The sequence below is a fragment of the Hesperophylax consimilis genome, chromosome 6 (genome assembly GCF_061612785.1).
Source record: "Hesperophylax consimilis isolate HC1 chromosome 6, BYU_Hcon_1.0, whole genome shotgun sequence".
Taxonomy (NCBI): domain Eukaryota; kingdom Metazoa; phylum Arthropoda; class Insecta; order Trichoptera; family Limnephilidae; genus Hesperophylax; species Hesperophylax consimilis.
In genome coordinates this window covers 33,564,387-33,586,863 of record NC_142841.1, presented here as the reverse complement: position 1 = coordinate 33,586,863, position 22,477 = coordinate 33,564,387, and the positions used below count along the sequence as shown (strand labels likewise).

The 22,477-nt window shown below is 35.4% G+C and overlaps 1 protein-coding gene across 6 annotated transcripts in view; it reads left to right on the top strand.

Annotated features, from left to right (window-relative positions):
- drpr (multiple EGF like domains draper) overlaps nucleotides 1-22,477 on the top strand; it is a 102,132-nt gene that overhangs the window by 53,062 nt on the left and 26,593 nt on the right. For 5 of the 6 annotated variants that reach the window (XM_089632604.1, XM_089632606.1, XM_089632608.1 and 2 more), the window contains one exon: nucleotides 21,567-21,799. In XM_089632604.1, coding sequence (XP_089488730.1) covers nucleotides 21,693-21,799 — 107 coding nt within the window. In that variant the 5' untranslated portion in view covers nucleotides 21,567-21,692. Of the gene's footprint in view, nucleotides 1-21,374; nucleotides 21,471-21,566; nucleotides 21,800-22,477 lie in introns of those variants that run through there. The other variant, XM_089632607.1, reaches the window with a different exon arrangement.

Sequence of the window (22,477 nt, the reverse complement as noted above, 5' to 3'; positions counted from 1 at the left end):
ATTTTGTTACTTTCGACGACAATATTCCAACTTGTGGGATAGAAACGATCGAAAGCTTGTGTGACGCAAGATTGACGGAGACAACAAAAGAGGTCGATATTGATGAAGAGGAGCCGCTGCCTGTACCTTCATTTTCAGAACCATGCATACTCTTTGAAAGATTGAAAACTTTCTTCTACGCACACTCAATAACTGATGCCGAAAAGAATATCATTTGCAAAGCCGAAAATATACTGTTGACTTGCGGAAATAAAACAGTAAAAAAACAAATGTCGATGAAAGATTATGTATTTACAATGCAATAAACTTTAAAAAAAAAATTCTTCTGTTTAGCTTTGTATTTTTTTAAATAAATACATTTATTTACATCTAAAACTTATTTTCTTCTTATAATTTTAATCTACCAACGGTTATGCAGATTGGGAGGACGGTATCTTTACTGGATCGTATCTCCTAGTGTTTTGTCCTCTTAATCCCGCATTCATTGTTTTCCCGCATTCATCGTTTATTTCGATAGGTCCCTTTAAAACCAATAGATAGAGGTTTCACTGTATAATAATAATGTTTTTGGACCATGTAAATGTGTAGTATGAGTACTGTTTTTTTCTGCTGCGTCTTTTGTCTTTCAGTTGATTTATTTATGGAAAAAGTTTGAAGCGTGGCGAGGTTTTCTTTATACCATCTGCCGGTGAATAATTGTTTCTTTTTCTTGGTAACTGCATTAATCACGGAGTCGGTACTATTGTTGGAGGAAGTAATGAAATATTTGAGCATTGCTTCACTACTTCGACACGCGTTGAACACGTGTTGTGACTGTCAATCACTACTTATGTGATATTTATATTCATTAGAATAATTTCGTAATTCTCGGTGTTTAATTTTTGATTCGCATGGACATAAAAATCCCTGGATAGAGCATTAGTGCGATTTTGACTGAATGACATTGAAGTCAAATCTAGGGTTAAGGGAAATTGTCCAGCAACCATCTTGTATGACAAACTTTTAATTTTGAATGATGGGTATGCAAAGTGTTACATAGTGAATACATTTTATTTGTATGTTAGTGTAGTTATAACGGCGCCTGATTTTTTCGGTATTTGATCTAACGGGATATGTCATTAAAAAAAATAAGCAGGTTTCTAAATTGTTCCCGAATAGTTCCGTCCAGGTTTTATTAGGTCCATGGATTTACGTACATTTTGCTATACCTAATATTCGACATATAATACGGAGTGTTAAGGAACGTACTTGAATTTTTAACCAGAAATTCCTGTCATTATTTGGACTAAAAAATGTAAATAAAATTTTGACTCCTGTGACTTTTTAATATTTTTATTTTTTGTTTTTCAACTTAATACATAAAAATACAGTGAGTATTGGACAGTTAACAAAATTAAAATGAGTCATTTTATACCTCTTTGCTTACAAATCATTTCAGAAGTTTGTCATACAAGATAGCTGCCAGGCATTTTCCCCGCACCCTAGATTTGACTTTAATGTCATTCAGTCAAGATCGCACTAATGCTCTGTACAGGGCCTTTTAGGTTCATAATGATAGTACAGTGTCATAACCCTACATATATTGGGCCTAACCTAGCCTAATCTAATCTACCCCACAAGAGGACCCCAGGCTATACTGTATAGTGACTATACAGTATAAAATTGTACACATACTGTAAAGATAAAGCCAGGGGACACGGACTCGGTTGGGACGTTGTGAGACGTCGACGGACTACACGGAGAGAAATTTTTGCCCGCACAATAAATTAACAGGCCTTAAAATTAAACATCAATTTGAGAATGTTTTATCGATTTGCATTCATAATGTATTTTATTAAATATTCCAAACTACATGCCCGTATCATAGTGGTAACATAGAACAAATAAGAACATATACGTATGCAGTAAAACTAATAATATTTAAAAAAAATTATATAGAAATCAAAAATAACGGATTGGGGTGCCTCGGTGTTGATAGGAAAATCCGGAGACGTCGTCGTGCATAACAGCAGACTCTAAATCTGCTTCTCCAGTCCTCGAGTCCAGTCCTATCCAGTCCAGTCATCATCAGTCCAGTGCAGTCCAGTTTTCAATTCAGTCAGACCATGATTGGTCACATCACGATGGTACAAAGATTTTTCGTTGTAATGCAATAATATTCGGATTTTCATGAATACGTATTCCGACGTCATGATGATATATGCGTAATTTACTAAAAGTTTATCAGGAAACCTGTTAATTCGTTCGTAAGGCCTGCAATCCCGTTTTTAATCGGAATTACCAATAGTTTGAAGAGATTCGTAATAAATTAGCAATTCTCATTGCGATGCCGGAAATATTCGGGTTATGCAAAAAATCCGTTGAAACCTCGAGATTTTTAATTTTATTACTCTCGAAAGTAGAAATTTTTAAGTAGCATTTGTAGTGAAGACAGTCCCTCGATGTCATAATATAGATTTCTTTTATTACATGTATTTCTGTAATTTCCTTTTGAAATGTGGTTACTTATTGATAATAAGCGCGTGTCTACACACTATCCGGTATCATTTATGATTATCTATTTTCATGTCATGAGAGAATTAATTTAACGACCTTTTACCTACTAAAGTCTATTTGTAACTCTTTCCTTTATACATAATGGCAACCACTTATTGTTTGTGAAACCTTTGATTGTGACGGACGGTGAAATTGCATGAGAAAAAATGTTTGAAAGTGAAATTTTGTCGACGTCAGTTGATGCGAATTTAATGCTACCATAATGCGATGTAATATTTCTTTTTGGGTAACGATATGCTATTATTAAATGTTACATAACTCTGTGCATAATGCTTATTTCCCTTCTGCATTCCCACATTTCAATATTTTCGCTTTATGCTCGATTGAAGCTTGTTCTTCCTAGTGTGTTATGTGCTTATTTTGTCAGTGGTCTTCAACCATGGAATGCATGGATCCATGATCTGATGTTATTCTTCAAGGAAACCTTATCTAGTTGGCACTGTGGGAATTTGTAATTTTATTTAGGGCCCACCGTTTTCCCGCCCTGCTATAAATAACCGATGGTTATTCCTTCAGGTCTCTCACAAGGAATCTTTTTTTTGTATATGAAGCTACTCATAATATAACTACTCTATACCCTTAGTATCCCTGCACAGCATAAATTAGTATAAGGGTGGTGAGCTAGCTAAATTTACTTATTGTGAAAATAGTGATAAAACTAAAAAAATAAAGGCTAATCTGATAAATGAAGAAAACAAAATAAAAAAAGAGTATTTGCTAATACATAAATCAAAACAAAATAAGAGTTCAATGGGGCCGTTCAAGTATTATGTAATCACTATAGGGGGGCAGGGGGGTCTTTGCTTTGCTTATTTTTGATGACATGGGGGGGTGGGGGGGGGGGTCGAGATAGTGATTACGTCAGCACTGCTCAGCAGTAGTTATTTTTTTTTACACATTGGCAATCCACACATTGTCTATGTTTGAAAACCGAATACATATTCGGGGATTCCCACAAATAATTAATACGTTTAGGTACTCGCTTAAAAAACAGAGTATATTAACAGAAAAATGCATATAGGTACCAATTTTTACGTAAGAATGGGAGGGGGGGTAAGAGCTTTGCTTACTTTTGGTGACAAGGGGGAAGAGGGGGTAAATAATTGTAATAAATCTGCTTACGTAATACTTGAACGGCCCCAATGGGGTAAAATATAGTAAGAATAAAAATACCTGGTTTTTCGCAGGTAAAGGTCTAACCACCCCCAAAGAGGGGAGTGTGAATTTACACTGTTTGTATATGATATCAATGATTAAAAACTTTCACGTAAGGTCGACGAACGACTTTTTATGAGATGACCCCATTCTCCGAAGCCATCAGTAAACAATAGTGGCGTAGTCAACTATTGTGCGAAATTAATAATTATAGTCATTCAATAGACTTGTAAAATGTATTATTTATTAATAAATTTTCTCCATTGGTTCGCGGCAAGCTTGCGAATCGATCCTCCACCCCGTTTGTCACAATAGTATCTACATTAATCATAATCATATTATATGTATGGTTATTCGAATAATATATTGATTATAGAGCCTATCAAATACATATTTTCATACTTGGTGATCGCATCTCTTCCGCTAACCAGTTTTTACAAGAAAATGGGTACATTTTGCGTCACCGGTTTGTTTTTTTAATAACTTTGCAGGCCCGTCCGAATCTGGCAATAAATGCCTGGGTATCTGGTAAGCATAAATAAAACGATCACCTGGTAAGTCACCGCGTCACCGAGTGACTTACCGGATACCTGAATACTGCCATACTGTTCAGAATAAGCTTGTAATATACAGTTAACGTGCTGAATAAGTCAGGTTTCTTTCGTTAAAATCGGTGTTGCTATGAATAAGTCAGTGGAATATTTCATTTTAATGTCTGTGGACAATTTGCACGTTGGTTAGTTTGAACAATGATTTGCCTGCAAGTGGCAGGTGCACTTGTTGTGAATTTCCTGGTATTTGTTCAGCTGGATACAGAGTATTGCTGGTTGTTAGCGCTCAGGTTAATAAATGCACGATTAAAGATCAGTCGTCATAATTATTTTCAACATTTATATCTATTGATAGTTACTTGGTTGACGTAGAAATAAAAAAAAAACAGAAAAGCTGCACAGTTTTCATTGCGCCAAAATTTTCCGCTTGACTAACAATTTCTGCTTTTTAAATTGATATTTTCATCTGGGGTTCTTTCTACTCTTCTTAATCAGTCTGTGGTCCAGACACTCTGAATACCCGGCTTAACCTTTTCCTTTCTCATCCTCTTTAACGCCCTACTCGACCCCAATTATTTACCCTAAGATAATCTTCAAATGTGTCATTATTTAAAACAATAACAATATTAATGTGAACGCTGATAAAATCGAGCTCTATTATAGAAATAATAACAAACAATGGTATGCCGCAAATGTTAAACACAACAATGAGTCACAGATTAAACAATGGCAAATTACCGCAATTAACGGTATAAACACAGCAGTGGACGTTGACAGTCAGCGATAATCACGAAGCCGCATTCAGACGGGAGTCAAAAAAACACCCTGTAGTCCTTTTTTAGTCAATGACAACCACTAAAAACTGGCGTAACTATAGTGGCTACCTTAAATAAATGAAGATTTCCGGTTGTTGTTATTTTTTTTAAATACAAAGAATTAAGTTGTTCGACAATGAAATGTGTCAATTGGTCGGCCATGATTTTCGACTTGAATAAGTATCTAATTATTTTGTTATTTTGCGTGGTATAGCCGAGACGGTCATGTTATATTTTTTATTAAACGATCGACAGTCGCAGTATGGAATACGATGTATGAATTGTATTGAGTTGTGCACATTGATAAAATACGTACCTATGTACCTGTATAATTTTATTTTTTTCATATATACCTCACAACGTGTGCCATCAACAAAAGTAAGAATAGAAGTACAAAAACTCAAACAATAGTATTAATTAACAAAAATAAAATGTAAGAGTTCAACAACTTAAAGAAAAGTATAAAATGTAAAAGTACAGCAACTCAAAGAAAGGTATAAAGTAACAAGTATAAAATGTAAAAATACAACAACTCAAAGAAAAGTATAAAATGTAAAAGTACAACAACTCAAAGAAAAGTATAAAGTAACAAGTATAAAATGTAAAAGTACAACAACTGAAAGAAAAGTATATAATAACAAGTATAAAATGTAAAAGAACAACAACTGAAAGAAAAGTATAAAATGTAAAAGTACAACAACTCGAAGAAAAGTAACAAGTATAAAACGTAAATATACATCAACTCAAAGTATAAAATGTAAAAGTACAACAACTCGAAGAAAAGTAACAAGTATAAAACGTAAATATACATCAACTCAAAGTATAAAATGTAAAAGTACAACAACTCAAATAAAAGTATAAAGTACAAAGTAAAAATGTTCAAATAATAAAATATCTAAAAGTATAAAATGTACAAAATATAGTATTTATTTTAAAAGGTTTTAAAATGTGAGTACTGCTAATTATTAGCAATGAATAATATAGTCATAATTCCCTCGTTTTACCCGGTGTTGCCCGGGACAGAGTTTTTCGAATTCAGATGTAGACAGCAATTTTCCTTTTGTTGAAGGTCAAGCGTGCATAATTTCATAATTCTAGAATAAAACTGTAGATTTGCATAAAAATCAAATCCACGCCACCCGCAACAGACGATTTTCTTTATATAAATAGATTCACGGAATATTATTTTGACGAGTGCTGATTAAAGCCGTGCTGAATCAAGTGACTCCCGATGTTATTGACTTGTTGATTAACCTCGGCATCCCACTATGACCTCTACCATACGAAGAAGAGGAATACTATAATATATTTTGTGATTTTTCTACGTAAGCATTTTTATAACGCCGTAATGCCGAATCAAATCACTGAATACTACAATGGTGGGCACAATTATTAAAATACGCGTATAATCGAATAATGATAATAAATAATCGAAAAATGGTAATAAATAATCGAAATTATCGAATAGTGTTAATAAATAATCGAATAGTGTTAATAAATAATGGAATAGCGTTAATAAATAATCGAATAATGTTTGATAATAATCAAATAATGATAATAAATAATCGAATAATGATAATAAATTATCGAATAATGATAATAAATAATCGAATAGTGTTAATAAATAATTGAATAAAGTTAAGTAATAATCGAAAAATGATAATAAATAATCGAATTATAATAATAAATAATCGAATAATGTGAAAAATAATCGAATAATGATAGTAAATAATCGAATATTCGGAAAGTCCCCGTGGGAAGTAGCAATGATGAAATCTTCACAACTCGTCAATTAAATAAATTACAAAAAAATAGTAAAAAGATAATAAAACATTTATTAATATTAATGTTTTGAACTAATTACTCAAATTTCTCATCCCATAATTACGAAGAAGAATACTGAACAAAAAAACATCCAAGATTCGGATCTCCCCACCTGAAATGAAAATCGATAGGATGCGTTCTATTGAGTTTGTGGTCTTATTTAATAAATTTATTAATCGTTTCAAGATGGTTATCTAGATGCATTTCACTATGTTATTCTTTGATGCCAATCTCAAATTATTCTGTGTCATCGGAGATACAGTTTCTTTATTGAAAACCAAAGTCCACCGCGGTACGTCATCGTAGTTATCACGAGTCGTTCCATCGCGGAAATGCTCGCCGCATATCACACCACGCAAATCACAAACATTTCGCCGACCCAAGTAGGGCAATAATACCTGCTATCTGTGCAGTTATACAGGGTGTATCGGCACTAACCCGACAAACTTTAACCAGCTATTCCTTAGCACATTTGGAGTAAAAAATGTTATGTGCACTTTGCTGTCCGGTAACGTTTTTTTTTAATAAAAAATTAATTAAACATATTTTCACCACATGTCACCACTGTTTTATCCTTTGTCAAAATTTGAAAGCAACATCGCAACTCTCGCGTGTTGCTGCGAACGAAGCCCGTATTACATAATCCAGTACCAGAAAAGAAATATTTTATTTAACAATAATGATTATTCACATTTTTCGTATGCGAATCACTGATTGTCTTCTTGTATTGTACACATCAGTTTTATTTTTGTATCTAAATTGTTTCACCTCTGGAATGCTTTGGTTTCACCTCTTACGCGTTTCACGTATTAAATAGTCTAATTTTGAAACTAAGAAACTAATTAGTAGATTTCCTGAATTTATAATCGAAGTCCAATAATTCTGAGCACTTTTAAAAACAATTTTCCTCACTTAGGTACTTATCAATAATAATAATTGGATTATTTGAACAGCGCCGTTGTTTTTTAAATCACCGTAAGTGCTCTGTCAAAATGTTACTTGCTAGGCTATCCTACAACGTATATTTTTTAATAAATTTAGTTATTTACAACTTCGCGGAATGTGATTTATGAATATTATTGCTTATGTTAAAAGCCTTCCAGAATTACCGGAATATAACGAGCAGCTTGACACACTTAAGTTTATTTCCACTAATTTGAAGGTACAAAGAATGTATAGTTTTAAAAACAATCCCGATGAATCAAAAAACGGTTCATATAAAACTGCTGCGCAACACACTGAGACAAAGGAAAGCACTCACACAAACGTCATGACTGCATTGGATTGACCACCTGCAAATGAATGCTGCCAGATTGCTAATTTATTTAAACAATAATTATTAAATTTTATTTAAAATATCGCAATTTTTTTAAAAAATCGACAATAAATTACAACTATAATTTAAAAAAAATATTCTTAACCCCACGCTTTTTCGTAATTGATTAATTAATTCAGAATTTAAACGTTGCTTGAAATGACTAGCCGTATTTGGTGACCAGATCTGAATATCCAGGTTCAGAATTTAAACGTTGCTTGAAATGACTAGCCGTATTTGGTGACCAGATCTGAATATCCAGGTTTAGAATTTAAACGTTGCTTGAAATGACTAGCCGTATTTGGTGACCAGATCTGAATATCCAGGTTCAGAATTTAAACGTTGCTTGAAATGACTAGCCGTATTTGGTGACCAGATCTGAATATCCAGGTTTAGAATTTAAACGTTGCTTGAAATGACTAGCCGTATTTGGTGACCAGATCTGAATATCCAGGTTCAGAATTTAAACGTTGCTTGAAATGACTAGCCGTATTTGGTGACCAGATCTGAATATCCAGGTTTAGAATTTAAACGTTACTTGAAATGACTAGCCGTATTTGGTGACCAGATCTGAATATCCAGGTTCAGAATTTAAACGTTGCTTGAAATGACTAGCCGTATTTGGTGACCAGATCTGAATATCCAGGTTTAGAATTTAAACGTTGCTTGAAATGACTAGCCGTATTTGGTGACCAGATCTGAATATCCAGGTACTTCCTCACCTTCCACTCCTTCCCTTAGCCATAAAACTTACCCCAATTCAACATAAAAATTGTTTAAATTATCGGATGTAATGAAATGCATAATAATTAGACCCCAAAATACTTAATTATTCAGGGAAATAAACCCCTGAGTCATCAGTTGGAAATACCAACGACATTAAGTGAAATTAACAATGCAATAATCCTATTATTGCATTGTTTAAAATTTCACTTAATTATTAGCATTAGCAAATAATATTGGGATTAGCAAATAATAATTTACGACAATTTACTCGGAAATCAATAAAGCCAGAATAATAAAAAAAGAAAGTTATCACTTACGTCGTCTGTAAGTGGCTTTACCAAAGTTTGATAATGCCGTCAGAAGGTGAAACAGCTGTCACGCGTAATAATAATTACAACTAGCAGAACTTGTTTATAAACACACTGTTTTTATAAATTTTTTAATAAGACTGTTAAAATAAAAAAAATCTCTAAATTGAAATGGAGTTCTACAAACTAAACTTAAAATCAAATAAATTTATTGCGAAGGTTCAAAGTACTGTACTGTAATATTATATTAAATAATTTTTACGTGTTTAATTATTGTTTAAAGTCAGATTAAAGCGATTAAAAAACCCACCTGGCAATTCTTATTCGAGTTTCGTTGTTTTTACGTATTGGCGCGCTTACAAGCATCAGTCGTCTCATTTTTAACCATTAATATTTAGTGTGTAGGAAAGAGAGAAGACGCTTTTCGACACACTTGTCGAAAAACTTGTTGAATGCCGACGGGCATACTCTTCTACAGATTTTATTAAATATTGATATGTAGGTAATATTGATGTGTAAATGAATGACATTGTGAGAATTTTACCAATAAATAATAAATGAAAATGCGGACATGTAGTTTATGTTAATTTTTTTATTGGAGCATTTGTTCGAAGTGACTACCATTATTTTCGATGCAAGCGTGTAGTCTTGTTATATTTTGATTATTTAAGTTTGCAGGATTTGCTTTAATTTCTGCAGCGGCTTCCATCACTCGTTCGAGCAGTTGCTCTCTTGAGGCTATTGGCTTAGCATACACTTTTTCCTTGAGAGCCCCCCACAGGTAGTAATCCAGGGGGGTCAGGTCGGGTGATCTTGGTGGCCAAGCAATGGCCGGACTTCCACGGCCTATCCAACGACCAGGAAACTCGACATCCAAGTAGTTCCGCACGGCAATCGAATAGTGTGGTGGGGCTCCATCGTGCTGGAACCACATTCTCCGTAGTAATTCGAGGTTCACATCTTCCAGAATCTCGCCCAGTTGCACTTGTAAGAACTCCAAATACATCGGTCCATTTAGTCTGGGAGGCAACTCGATTGGACCGAGTATTTGATTTCCCAGGATTCCTGCCCACATGTTGATGGAAAATCTGTCCTGGCTCGACGACTCCCGAACAAGCTTGGGGTTTTGTTCAGCCCAATGGTGCAAGTTGTGCACATTTAGCACTCCTGTTTTAGTGAACTGTGCTTCGTCGGTAAACAATATGTTTTTCATGAAGTCTGCATCTCTTATGACATTATGCAGCATTCTTCTGCAGTACACGACTCTGGAAAAGTGGTCATTCTCCATGAGGCCTTGGCAGCGCCTATAGTGAAAAGGTTTGAGCCCGTGCTTCTTCAGAACTCTCCATACCGCCATGTGTTCCCTGTGTCCTATCATCAGAGCGACCCGACGCACGGACAGCGTGGGGTCTTCGGTAATTAAGTTCAGGATTCTCTCCTCAACTGCCACAGGAACGATGTTGTGTCCTCCGCCGGCGCCTTCAATCCGTCCGATGCCACAGTCACGCAATTGTTGATACATCTGAAACAAAACAACAAATAACAACTGCTTTTATTATTCAGCTCAGTAATAATGTCAAATAAACAATCGCGGGCTTTTTCACTCATTTTATTTTTAAAGAACACTTATTTTAGGCACATATCAGAAAACTTACGTTTTCTCTTCATTTATTTCATTTTTTTATAGTAAAATGTATAACAAAGTGTTTTAAATTATAATTTTCTTAACTAGGTACGGTTGATATCTTGGATTCACAGGGGTGAAATTGAATTCAAGTAATTTAAATAATCCCATGGTGAGAAAGGGAGTGAATTCAATTGCAGTGAATGATGCATTTATTAGAGATTAAAATTAATTAACTTTTTAAAACGCCGTTTAGTGACCACTGAACACAAATCACCTAAAGTACAATTTACATTTTTAAAGTTGGTGGCCCCTTGTTATGTTTTTAATGTTCCCAGTTTAAATTTCAAAAGCGCTTTTTGGCATTATCAATGAATGTAAATAGTTTCAATAAACAATTGATAGGGTACAAACCTGGACAAATGTAGCATGGTGTGGGACGCGTCTTCCAGGAAACCTCATGCGATACTCCCTTACGGCTGCTCGTGAATTTCCATTGCAAAATCCATAAACAAAAACAATATCTGCTTGCTCGGCAGGTGGATAATTGAGGGGCATATTTCAACAGTAAAAACTTAGATAACAAAACAAAAACGAAACTAGAAACTTGATGACATGCGAACTCCCAAAACAGCACTGACCACTGATACGAGACGGGGTGGCGGGAACCACACGGGACTTGAGACAGAATATGTGTGAAAGAGATGACAGTAGCGCGGCGTTGCCAATTATTTTACCCCTATACTGTGGGCAGTAGCGGAGTGTGGAAATTTTATTTATTTTTTGTTTTTAAAAGAAAAAAAATGTTACCGGACAGCAAAGTGTACATAACATTTTTTACTCCAAATGTGCTAAGGAATAGCTGGTTAAAGTTTGTCGGGTTAGTGCCGATACACCCTGTATAAATCTTTTGTTTTACTATCTTCAATAATATTGCTCATTCAATCTTTTTTCTTCGAATGACATTTTAATTTGTTTTCAATCTAAATCTTTGCGAAATCGCCCAGCATTACTCAAAGCAACAATGACATACGATACACTCGTATACATTTTAGAGCAGAGGTTCCCAAACTTTTTTGCCCCGTAGACCCCTTGCCAACATTTTTTTTTCTCTAGACCCCCTGCCTGCCGAATATTGAATTTTCCTAAAACTATTAACGTCCCATGTGTTAATCATTTATTTATTTCGTAAAAAGATTCCCTTCCCTTTGCCTGTCCAACAACCGGGTGGCGGTATAGTTCCTCTCTCTTTACACTGTGCAGACAGGGGCGCCATTGTGAGGTATTACACCAAATGAAAATGAAGCAGGATAAGCAACGGGAATTTCTTTCTATAGCTGGCCCTATAGACCTGCTCCTAAAGTTCTTTGTCATTTCTTCTTGTCACATGATATCCGATTCTTCGACGTTCCATTTCCATAGTCAAAATGTCCTCAAACTTAGTTTGGAAGTCTGTGTGAAGTGCATTTAAATGTTGAACCCTGGACATTTTTCTAAAACAAGTTGGGGAACTAGGAAAATTCGCGGCTTCCAATGTGCAATGTTTTGCTTGAATATATTAATTCTGACGAGAAAAGGAATGTGTACTCTATTTGTATACCTCAATTAACAACTTTACGAAATATAAAATATCAAATATGTAATTTCTCAGTCTATTATATTTGTGTTGGGTCTATTGTGTCATTTACGGAATGCCTAAATGTTGACTTGAAGTAAATGGGGGTCCGCTCGTATTTACCCCCATTTGAATCTCGTGGACCCCCAAATTTTTTTCTCGCTGACATAGACCCCCAGCAAGCCGATATCGACCCCTGGGGGTCGATATAGACCACTTTGGGAACCTCTGTTTTAGAGGCTTATAACGGCTAATACCTTACGTCAAACATAATAGGTCTTCTATATATTTATATAAAGACTAGCTGACGTGTACCCGGGGTTGCTAGACTTTTCTCTACTTTCTGTAAATATAATATGCATGTAATATGTACTCGTATATACCTTTCGGATGAAATTCTCTAAATGATAAAGAAAACCCTATCAAAATCCGATAAATAGAAGAACTAAGCGCACAAACAGACAGACGCTGATAGCCACTTTGTTTTATACTATTTAGAGAAGTGTCTGTAGCGGGCCGGCGGCATGAAAATGATTTTTATACAAATCTACAGTTTTATTCCGAGATTGATGAAATTTTGCACACTTGGCCTACTAAAAATCAGGAGAAAGGTGTCTCTACACGAGATTTCGAAAAACCACTCTAGTCCCTTTTCCCACCCCTTGAAAGCCGAATTTGATGAAATTTTGAACACTTAAGGTTTAAAATAATTGAATAATCAATCAGATTCGAAAACTCTGCGTAAAACCCGGGGAACGCCGGGGGCCTCAGCTAGTAATAAATATTTTTTCCTGAATTATTGATCTATTAAATTCTTCACCTGATGTTTTATTTTAATCTATCGCCGGCACTCTCTCTTTCAACCCACGATCGTTATAAAAAATATTAGTTTAAGGTTTTTTAATCGATTTTTTTGGCGAATTAAATATTTACGCTTCTATCGCGAAATTTCATTTGGTGATTTTGCCCTATGAGTTAAACATTTTGTAATACAATTTTAATTTAATTCAAATTCGTTGTCATGCAGGTAAAAGTATTTTTATTAGCTTCCTGTCAAACAACGCACTTTACATGTTTTAATTGTTGATTTAATTGCGTGTTTGACAGATCATTGTACAACGTGTATATTTATCTCGCAGAGCCGCCGGAAGCTGATTATCGCAGTAGTCATTTCAATTGCTTCGATAAGCAGAACTCAGGGATGTGGTCAGAGCATCCTCCAGTTCGGAAAGAGTTGATACGTCAATGGATTATACCTATTTGTTTACATAAACATTGAAAAGATTGTTTTATACAATAATTATTCCGGTTAAATATCGCTGGACATTGTTAACTCTTGGAATGCCGACCTCCCGCGACTTAATACTCCTGGACTGGTAGAGGTAAAATGCACATATTGCACATCGCCCGCCGCTTAAATAAAGTCGGAATCTTAACGACGTAAGTGAAGAAGACATGCACAAAAATATGCGACGTGCGGTCCTGTGTATTGGACAGAATTTCCCCTACAAATTATCTAAAATAATGTGGGAATCTTAACGACGTAAGTGATGAAGTCGTGTAAAACCAATATTCGGCGCGCGGCCCGGCAAATTCGAATGACCTACGGTCGAATTTTCCCGATCAGGCCTAGAAAATTTATGTTTTCGTGGGGTTTATTATTTCTGATGAACGTATTACTAATATCCGTTTTATAAAATGTTTCTAGAGGGATCTCTCGGTAAGTTCATCGTTTAGAAAAATAAAAATTGATCCTTACCGCTAAATTTTATACTTAGAAAACGTTTTATAAAATTTTCAAACCGTTTTAAATAAAATATTTTAATGGTAACGTACTGTTTTTATTAATTTTAAATATCAGTAAATTACGTCCGTAGGAATCGTATCTACTAGAAAAAAAAATTATCGTTGCGAATTCGTCGGAATCAATTAAAATGTGAGCCACAAGCAAACTCCCGTTATTGAATCTTTGTCGCCTTAATAGCTTACTTGTTTTTTTGCATAATTATGTTTTTTTGCCAATTTTATCGTCTTACCAGATAATATTTTTATAAGTTTATTGAAAAATATACAGGGTGATATGGTACATACTTGACTTACTTTAACCAGCCATTCTTAACATCTTTCGGAGTGACATGAATATTATGATACTCGTACTTTATTTCCTTAAATACAATTAAACCCACGGTGGCTTCGTCGGCACACTTCGGGTACAAACGTCAGAAATCCGCAGTGGAATTCTCGGCACTTTGAGGGCCTATATCATAATTTAAGAAACAAATAAATAAAAAATCACATTTTTTAAATTTTAATTTTTGAACTAAAATTTATTTATCTTTTTAAAGAAAGACAACCATTCCCGGTTTAGGAATAACCTGACTATTATTTGAAAATCTCCTACTACCACCACAGTAAGCGGAAAATGTTGCTTGTGTTGTGACGAGAAATTGAACACACTACACCGATACCAACTCAGCCACTGACCGGTCATTATTCGTACTAGATATTTGCTATACATTTTGATAAAAAAAATAATTATCCCGTTTGGTTGGGTATTTTGGCCTCAAATTCAAATTTAAGTTTTGTATGAGAAAAGGCTGCGCAGCCATTCCTCTTAACTATGTCCAGTGATTCTGGACTTATCTTATTATTTTATCCTACAATATTATATTTTGAATTATTTTTTCAATCATACTTCACGTTTTGAGTTTGAGAGAGATTGACAATATCATTACATTGGTTATTGAACTTGTAGTCTCCTCGATATCAGCTACCCGGTGTCTCAAGAGGGAGGCGAAGCAGTGGATGCTGTATTTGGCAAATACTCTCGAAGCGCTGCAGTTGCGCGGTAGCACAAATAGTTGTTGGTTATTGATGGGCACTCGTAGTCAGTTACATGTAGCTGACCTATATGTAGACCGTGCATTTTGAATGTATAATTTTAGTAATTTAAATAGAGGTCATAAACCTTCATTGAGCTTCGAAATTGATGTCTATAAACATACTAATTTTACTTGAGAATAATCGTGTATTACAATTATACAGGGTGTCCGGAAATTTGTGGTACAAGACAAATGAATCTGCATCACATAGAAAACCTAAAATACTTTTTTTCAATCTGAGCAATTCGATTTTTGTTTTTAAATATATTATTTTCATCTCTCATAAATTTTTTTCGGGAATTAAAGGGTTAATAACTTCCAGATGGAGCCGAGTTTGCCTTTCGATGCATTTTTAAAAATTCACCAACAGCTGATATTATCCTCTTAGAGACCGATTTTTTGTAATTTGACTAAAAAGAATTCCAATTTCAGACTTGAAAACGAAAGCTCAAATATAAAAAGTCATAGCGCAAAATCGAATGCAAATGTGATGTAGATTCACCAGTTTCCCGTTTGTACTACGACTTTCAGGATTGATTGGTTGGGTTCTGTCCTAAACTAGTGGACCCCGCAATGCTTCGCTACTGTTAATGTATTTCTCAGGCGTCTCCGACTTCTTTCACCTTTAACTACTGTACAAAACTACATTACATCGACTTTAAATTAACTTGAAATTTTCAGCGATATCGGCCGATTACTTTTCGAGTTTTGCGAGCACAAACATAAGCATGCGGAATTTTATATGTAAAATTTTTCGGAAAACCTGCCATTTCGCTGTCGTCATGCTAATGTCTTGTTTTATCATATGTTTGTTTCTTTCAAGTAAGAAAATGCAAATAAGTGGCACGTTTTCTTATAGGTTTATTTTCATTGGTACGAAATCGATTCATTTCAGAACATAAATTTTACGCGGCCAAAGCCACGAGTCGTTGACTTGTATGTGCATTGTAATATCTTAAAGGATCTTTGGTTATTTGAGGGCATAATCCGGAAATGTAACCAAAGACCTCGCGCGAAAAAAAGGAAATTTAGGTTGGTTTAATGTTGCGTCATTTTAGACGGGAATTACGCGGTAATTTTGTAGAGTCGTCGTCCGGTGAATCCTGTCAAGATGGTAGCCGTGTTTTATAGTAACTTTTTATTCCGCTTGAGCGCGTGATCGAAGTGCGACCTCAGATCGTAGTTTAATTATGTGATCTGAGGTTGTGACTTGCAAGCTGTCATGTTGAAGTTATCAACATTATACAAATTCTACTGTTCACTTAACAACTAGTTTTTTTGCTGTATAAAACACCGCAAAAACTATTAATAGATAACTTTAAGTATTAATATCGTCGGCCGATATAATTAAGATCTTAAATTAAAGAACATAACTCTTCATGTATTGATGATGGATACTGTCAATGTACTTGCCTATATCGAATGAACCATGTTAAATACCTTGGTATTACGTTTATGCCCATCTTGGATGGAATAATCACACTCTCTACTTATCACAAAAATTTTTAGAAAACATATTTATTTTAAAATATTAGAAACATCTTCGCCTTAACTATCCCGCAGCCAAGTGGGGGAGTATGTAGTACCCAAAATTACTATCCTGCTTAATTAGCTTAAATACTTGACATATCATTTTAGTATTTTACGTATTTCTGCGCAAATACATAAGTTACCATTAATAATTGACTGAATAGTTGAGATTTCTATAGTTTAAAAGCCCATAAGACCAAGAAAAAATGCAAGGGGTCGTCGGAAGACCCACTTGGTTACAGACGTTTTGTTTGGCGTCTTGGACTGTCAAGTGTTAAAATGTATGTACGTAACATTTTTACCAGTGTTAATTTTGCATATGTCTATCAAGTTTTTAGATTGAACGAGTAGCACAGTATCGTCTGCAAACTGACGATTTTTCCATCAATAATTTGATTACAGAGATCATTAATGTATAAGAAATATAATGTAGGGCCTAGGACACTTCCTTGGGGAACTCCAAAGGTGAGAGAGTGGTTGGCTGATTTTGCTTTGAATTTTGACGTTTTGGCTTCTTTCTCTTATTCCAATGGCACTAAGTTTATTTATAAGAATGTCATGGGAGATAGTATCAAATGCTTTTGAGAGGTCTAAGAAGATAGAAATGCATTTTTAACTGTATCTAAATTGGAAACAAGAAAGTCTTTGACAGCAGTAATAGAATTGGCAGTACTTTTATTAGACCGAAAACCAAATTGGTTTTCAGAGAGTAGCTGTTTGCTTTGGAGGAATTTAATAAGCTGTTTTTTCTAACTAATGGAACGTCAAATCTGTAAATGCATTAATCTACATCAGGAAAATTCTGTCTTTATGATATGTACAACATTCCATTTCGATTATTTTATTGACTTAACTGTTATTATTCCAGCAAGATGGGTTCATTATTCTCTTATGAATATGGTGGGATTTATTATCTGCACTATTTACCCCTTCATTAACATAAACAACTTTTCTTATCTTAGATAAACAAGAATGATTTTTGACTCATTCTTGTTTATCTATATATGTAGATACCTAGTAAATAAGATTATTTCAGTATATAAATAATACATTTATTTATTCACCGTGCACCCATGATGAAAAGTCTATCGTCTTATGTCTTGTGGTTTTACAATATTATTGTACATATTTGTGTCATGATTCTTTAAACATTTTCTCATTTTTATTTTGCAGTTAAAAGCCATAAGAATTTATTAGGGAACTTATTAGGGAAAATGTTTGCGGAAAACTCGACCCTCGACGACGGGGGTGCTGTTCCGCCGTCGGTTCCTCACTGCGGCTTCTATATGAAAAAGCTGAGGATCCGGCATCGGGATGTACTCCACGTCATACGGGGGCTCGATGTTAACAAAGCTAGTGGACCTGATGGAATACCTGCCCTGGTATTGCAGAGGTGTGCTGCGGAAATAGTTCCAGTTTTGACAAAGCTCTTCAAAATGTCCCTGAAGTGTGGCACTGTGCCCTCTGGTTGGAAAAAAGCGGTCATTCACCCTATTCCCAAGAAAGGTGACCGCTCCAACCCGGCCAACTACCGCCCCATAGCGATCACATCAGTTCTGTCCAAAGTGATGGAACGTGTGATCAACGACAAACTGCTCACATACCTCGAGAAGAACAAAATTATCAACGACCGTCAATACGGATTCCGGCGGAACCGCTCGTGCGGTGATCTTCTCGCGTATGTGACGCATGTTTGGGGGCGGTGCCTGGAACGTCACGGTGAGACCCAAACGGTCGCACTAGACATATCCAAGGCCTTTGACCGGGTCTGGCACCGAGGACTTGTCAACAAATTGCATTCTTACGGACTTCCCGCATCCCTGTGTACGTGGATTGCTGACTTTTTAAGGGATAGGTCGATTCAGGCGGTTGCTGACGGTTTCACCTCTTCCTCGCACTCCATAAATGCTGGCGTCCCACAGGGATCGGTTCTGTCTCCGACTTTGTTTTTGTTGCACATCAATGACCTTTTGACATGTGCACCAATTCATTGTTTCGCGGATGACAGTACAGTTCATGATAGCTTTTTGTTTGACAAGCCCCCAAAGGGCACACAAACTCCAACGGCTCGGAGGGCTTTGAAGCAGAGAATGGACGGTTATCTCGAGAGTATTTCCTCCTGGGGTAAAAATAATCTCGTCGAATTTAATGTTTCAAAGACCCAATCCTGTCTGATTACGTCTAAAAGGGATCCAAATGATAATCTAGTCTCCTTCAACGGAAGCAATCTTCCGAACAGGCCTTCCATTGATATGCTTGGTGTAACTATAAGTGACCAGCTCAGGTACGGGGGCTCCATCGAAGCCAGAGTAAAGTTGGCCTCTCAGAAGCTGGGCGTACTGTACAGGGCCCGCAGATACTTTAATAGTACACAACTGCTCACCCTGTACAAATCGCAAGTGCGCCCTACTGTCGAATTTGGCAGCCATCTCTGGTCTGGAGCCCCAAAATACCTGAAAAAAACCCTTGACTCTGTGCAGAAACGGGCGGTCCGTTTGATAGATTCCCCAATCTTAACAAACGGACTGCAATCTTTAGAGCACAGGCGTCAAGTAGGTATGCTGTCCTTGTTCTATCGGTATTACAATGGAAGATGCTCTGAGGAACTAGCGTCATTGATCCCTTCGGCACCGGTGCGTAGTCGGGATACACGCCAAACGCGCGCCCAACATTTGTACACAGTTGACACTTGTCACATGAGAACGGGTCGCTTCTACGATTCGTTCTTAAGTTCAACAGCTCGGCTGTGGAACGAACTGCCGGCCTCTGTGTTTCCTCCCTCCTACAACATGGGACTCTTCAAGACCCATGTTCACTCCTTCCTCTCCAAAAAAAGACCCTCCACACAGCATCCCCAAAGATGACATAGGCCCCGAGGGAAATTATTTTCTTCAGGGCCTCCTGTGTGGAGTAAATATAAAAAATAAAAAAAATAAGAATAATATTTATGTTATATTGGGAACCTTTGAGGGTCCATGTTTTAAAATTGATTCCGTTTTTGGGCAATGGTCGTAATTTTTATTCATGAACAATTTTTATTTTTTAAAGAAAATTAATAATTTTTTACTTGTGATTGTTAAATTTTTTTGTTGTTTTTTTTTCTTATTTTTTTGTATGTTTTTATTTGGTTATAAAATTACATTTTTATATCTAGTATAAACCTTTTAACTTATTTCTATTACATTAAGGACACTTTACAATACTTTTTAGACCGTAATAACAATGAACTCCATCCCACTCAACAGCTGATATCAGTTTGTCAAAAAATGCTGATATGCCGGCTGAAACAACACAAAACTGCGCTATATAAATGTTATGTTATTATATTATTATGACACTAGTTTTGTAATAACTTCCTTGTTTTTTGGCAAAATTAAGTTTTGTAAATTGTGCCTTCTTACTAGATAATTTGTTTGTATACATTTATAAAAAAATATATTTATTCTGAGTAGTTTCACCAGGATAGCTACTTATATTAAGATCAATGTTTTTTTTTGCTTTTCTGTAAATAAATACAGTACTATGATTTGAAAATCGGATTTATGACATATAACATGGAATTTTGCGGCACGCTTTTTCACAGTTATAATAAACATGTTTGCAAGTGACGAAACGACAAGCTAGAACAATATTAAGATACATTATTTCCTTGCCAAGCGAATAAAATATATTTTAGTTTGTCAGGAGCATTTTAAGGGTCAAAATATCATAAAATCGAGGCAAGTGCGGTGAGCTACTTGCAAATCTCCGGTAGATTTCTTGGAACAGTGTATGAATCTCAACTTGGCAACTTTCTATAATCTGACTTAGACTGTGTCTTAAATCTAATGCTACATATACGTACGCGAGCCGAACTGCCGAACTGAACCTCAACTTATGGGAAAGGAACGAAGAAACTCCGAAAAGCGCGGAGAGCCGCTTGCAGTTGCTTCGTTCGTTTCCCGTAATTCGTGGCTCGGTTCGCGTTTCGGTTTGCAAATGTATACGTACCATAACACAAGCAATAAGCCATGAATCTCCTGTAGTGGGGGTTCCTTTGCTTAGAAAGCTTAATAGTCTAATATTTTTTGGAAAAAGAATTACACATGTCGAAAATAAGCTAATCAAAAACTGTTGTCTTTGTCTCAAAATTTATTTTAACAATTTTTTAAGTACCTAACTCTCAAGTCAATCGATAAATTCACAAAAATTATGGTTGTGTTTGTCAAGCTTTAATATTTTTTTTAATGTAGTAAATATGAATTCTCTGAAAAGATGATGATATTATTTTTGCCATGTGGGAAGATTAGTAAGAAAGCAAGTTATTAATAATAATGTGCCTTGTAAATAATATGATAGCCAGATGGTAGTAAATGACACAGATCACGTCTAGTCGACTAGCGATAGTCAACACTGAGTATGAGCCCACTTGAGCAATTTAATAATATTATTTACATTCTGTGTTTATTTAGTTTGTTTCTTTCCACATTCTTTGTTGATGAGTACTAAGGACAAGTTGTTTCAGTTTCAGTTCTGTAAAGGTTTAAGTTCGGCGTTAGAGCATTGGAGGCCAAACTGGACTAATTGAAAGTAACAAAGTGTAACTTATCATTTTGCTCCATGTCTCGTCTAAATAATATAATCCTTACATCAATGATCTGATATGTTTTTGTCTTTTGTTCCCAGTTGGAGGAGTTCAACTCAGGAGGATGTTTACCTGTTGGAAATAGACACAGTTCTAGAACAGAATGTCAACAGATAGACTGCAATAAGAAGCGAAGTATTGAATAGAATAATTACTATATTGGCACTATGGAGGGTGCGAATTTAAAGATGATGTTAGCAGCATCAGTGTTTCTCTTGGTCCTTGTAAGCGTGACTGGATTGGAAGGACCCAATGTTTGCACAAGACAGGAATCGTAAGTTCCATTATATTTTGTTTATTGTTTATTTTGATTGCAAACCCTTTTACTAGACAGTTAAAGTCCTAGTTTGACTCAACCGTTTTGCATTTTGTCTCTCTGTAAATTTTTTTGTACATTCCTTTTTTGATAATCTGCTGCATCAACTTTATCATTTAAGCAAGCCTTACTTTGAATAGATGGCTAACTTTGACTAGGTGGCTAAGTTTGACCATGTTTCAGTAAAGATTCTTTTTTCAAATGTGAAATTGCCCTGTTTATTTGGACTTTCTCATTTGCATTTCTTCAATACAAGGTGTCCCAATAACTATATACACACTTTGCATGATTATAAAAACATTATTTATTTAGATGTATTACAGATTGTAAGTGCAAATTTAAGAAGAAGTTGTGGAAATTTATAGTCAGCGAAAATGTTCAAATTGATGCTCATTTTTATCCAAACTTTGCTGATAACGCGAAGCAATGTAATCGCAAACGTGGTGAATCATCTCATTGGGAATTTCGTTGTATTCTCTATCAATTTCCGCCTTTAATTGATGGACTGTTGCCGGTTATGACAGATAAAGCTTATCTTTGATTATTCTACAAAAAAAAAACAGCAGTGTGAGATCTGGAGAACGCGGGGGCCATTCGATGGCACCTCTTCGCCCAATCCATCTGTTCGGCAGATTT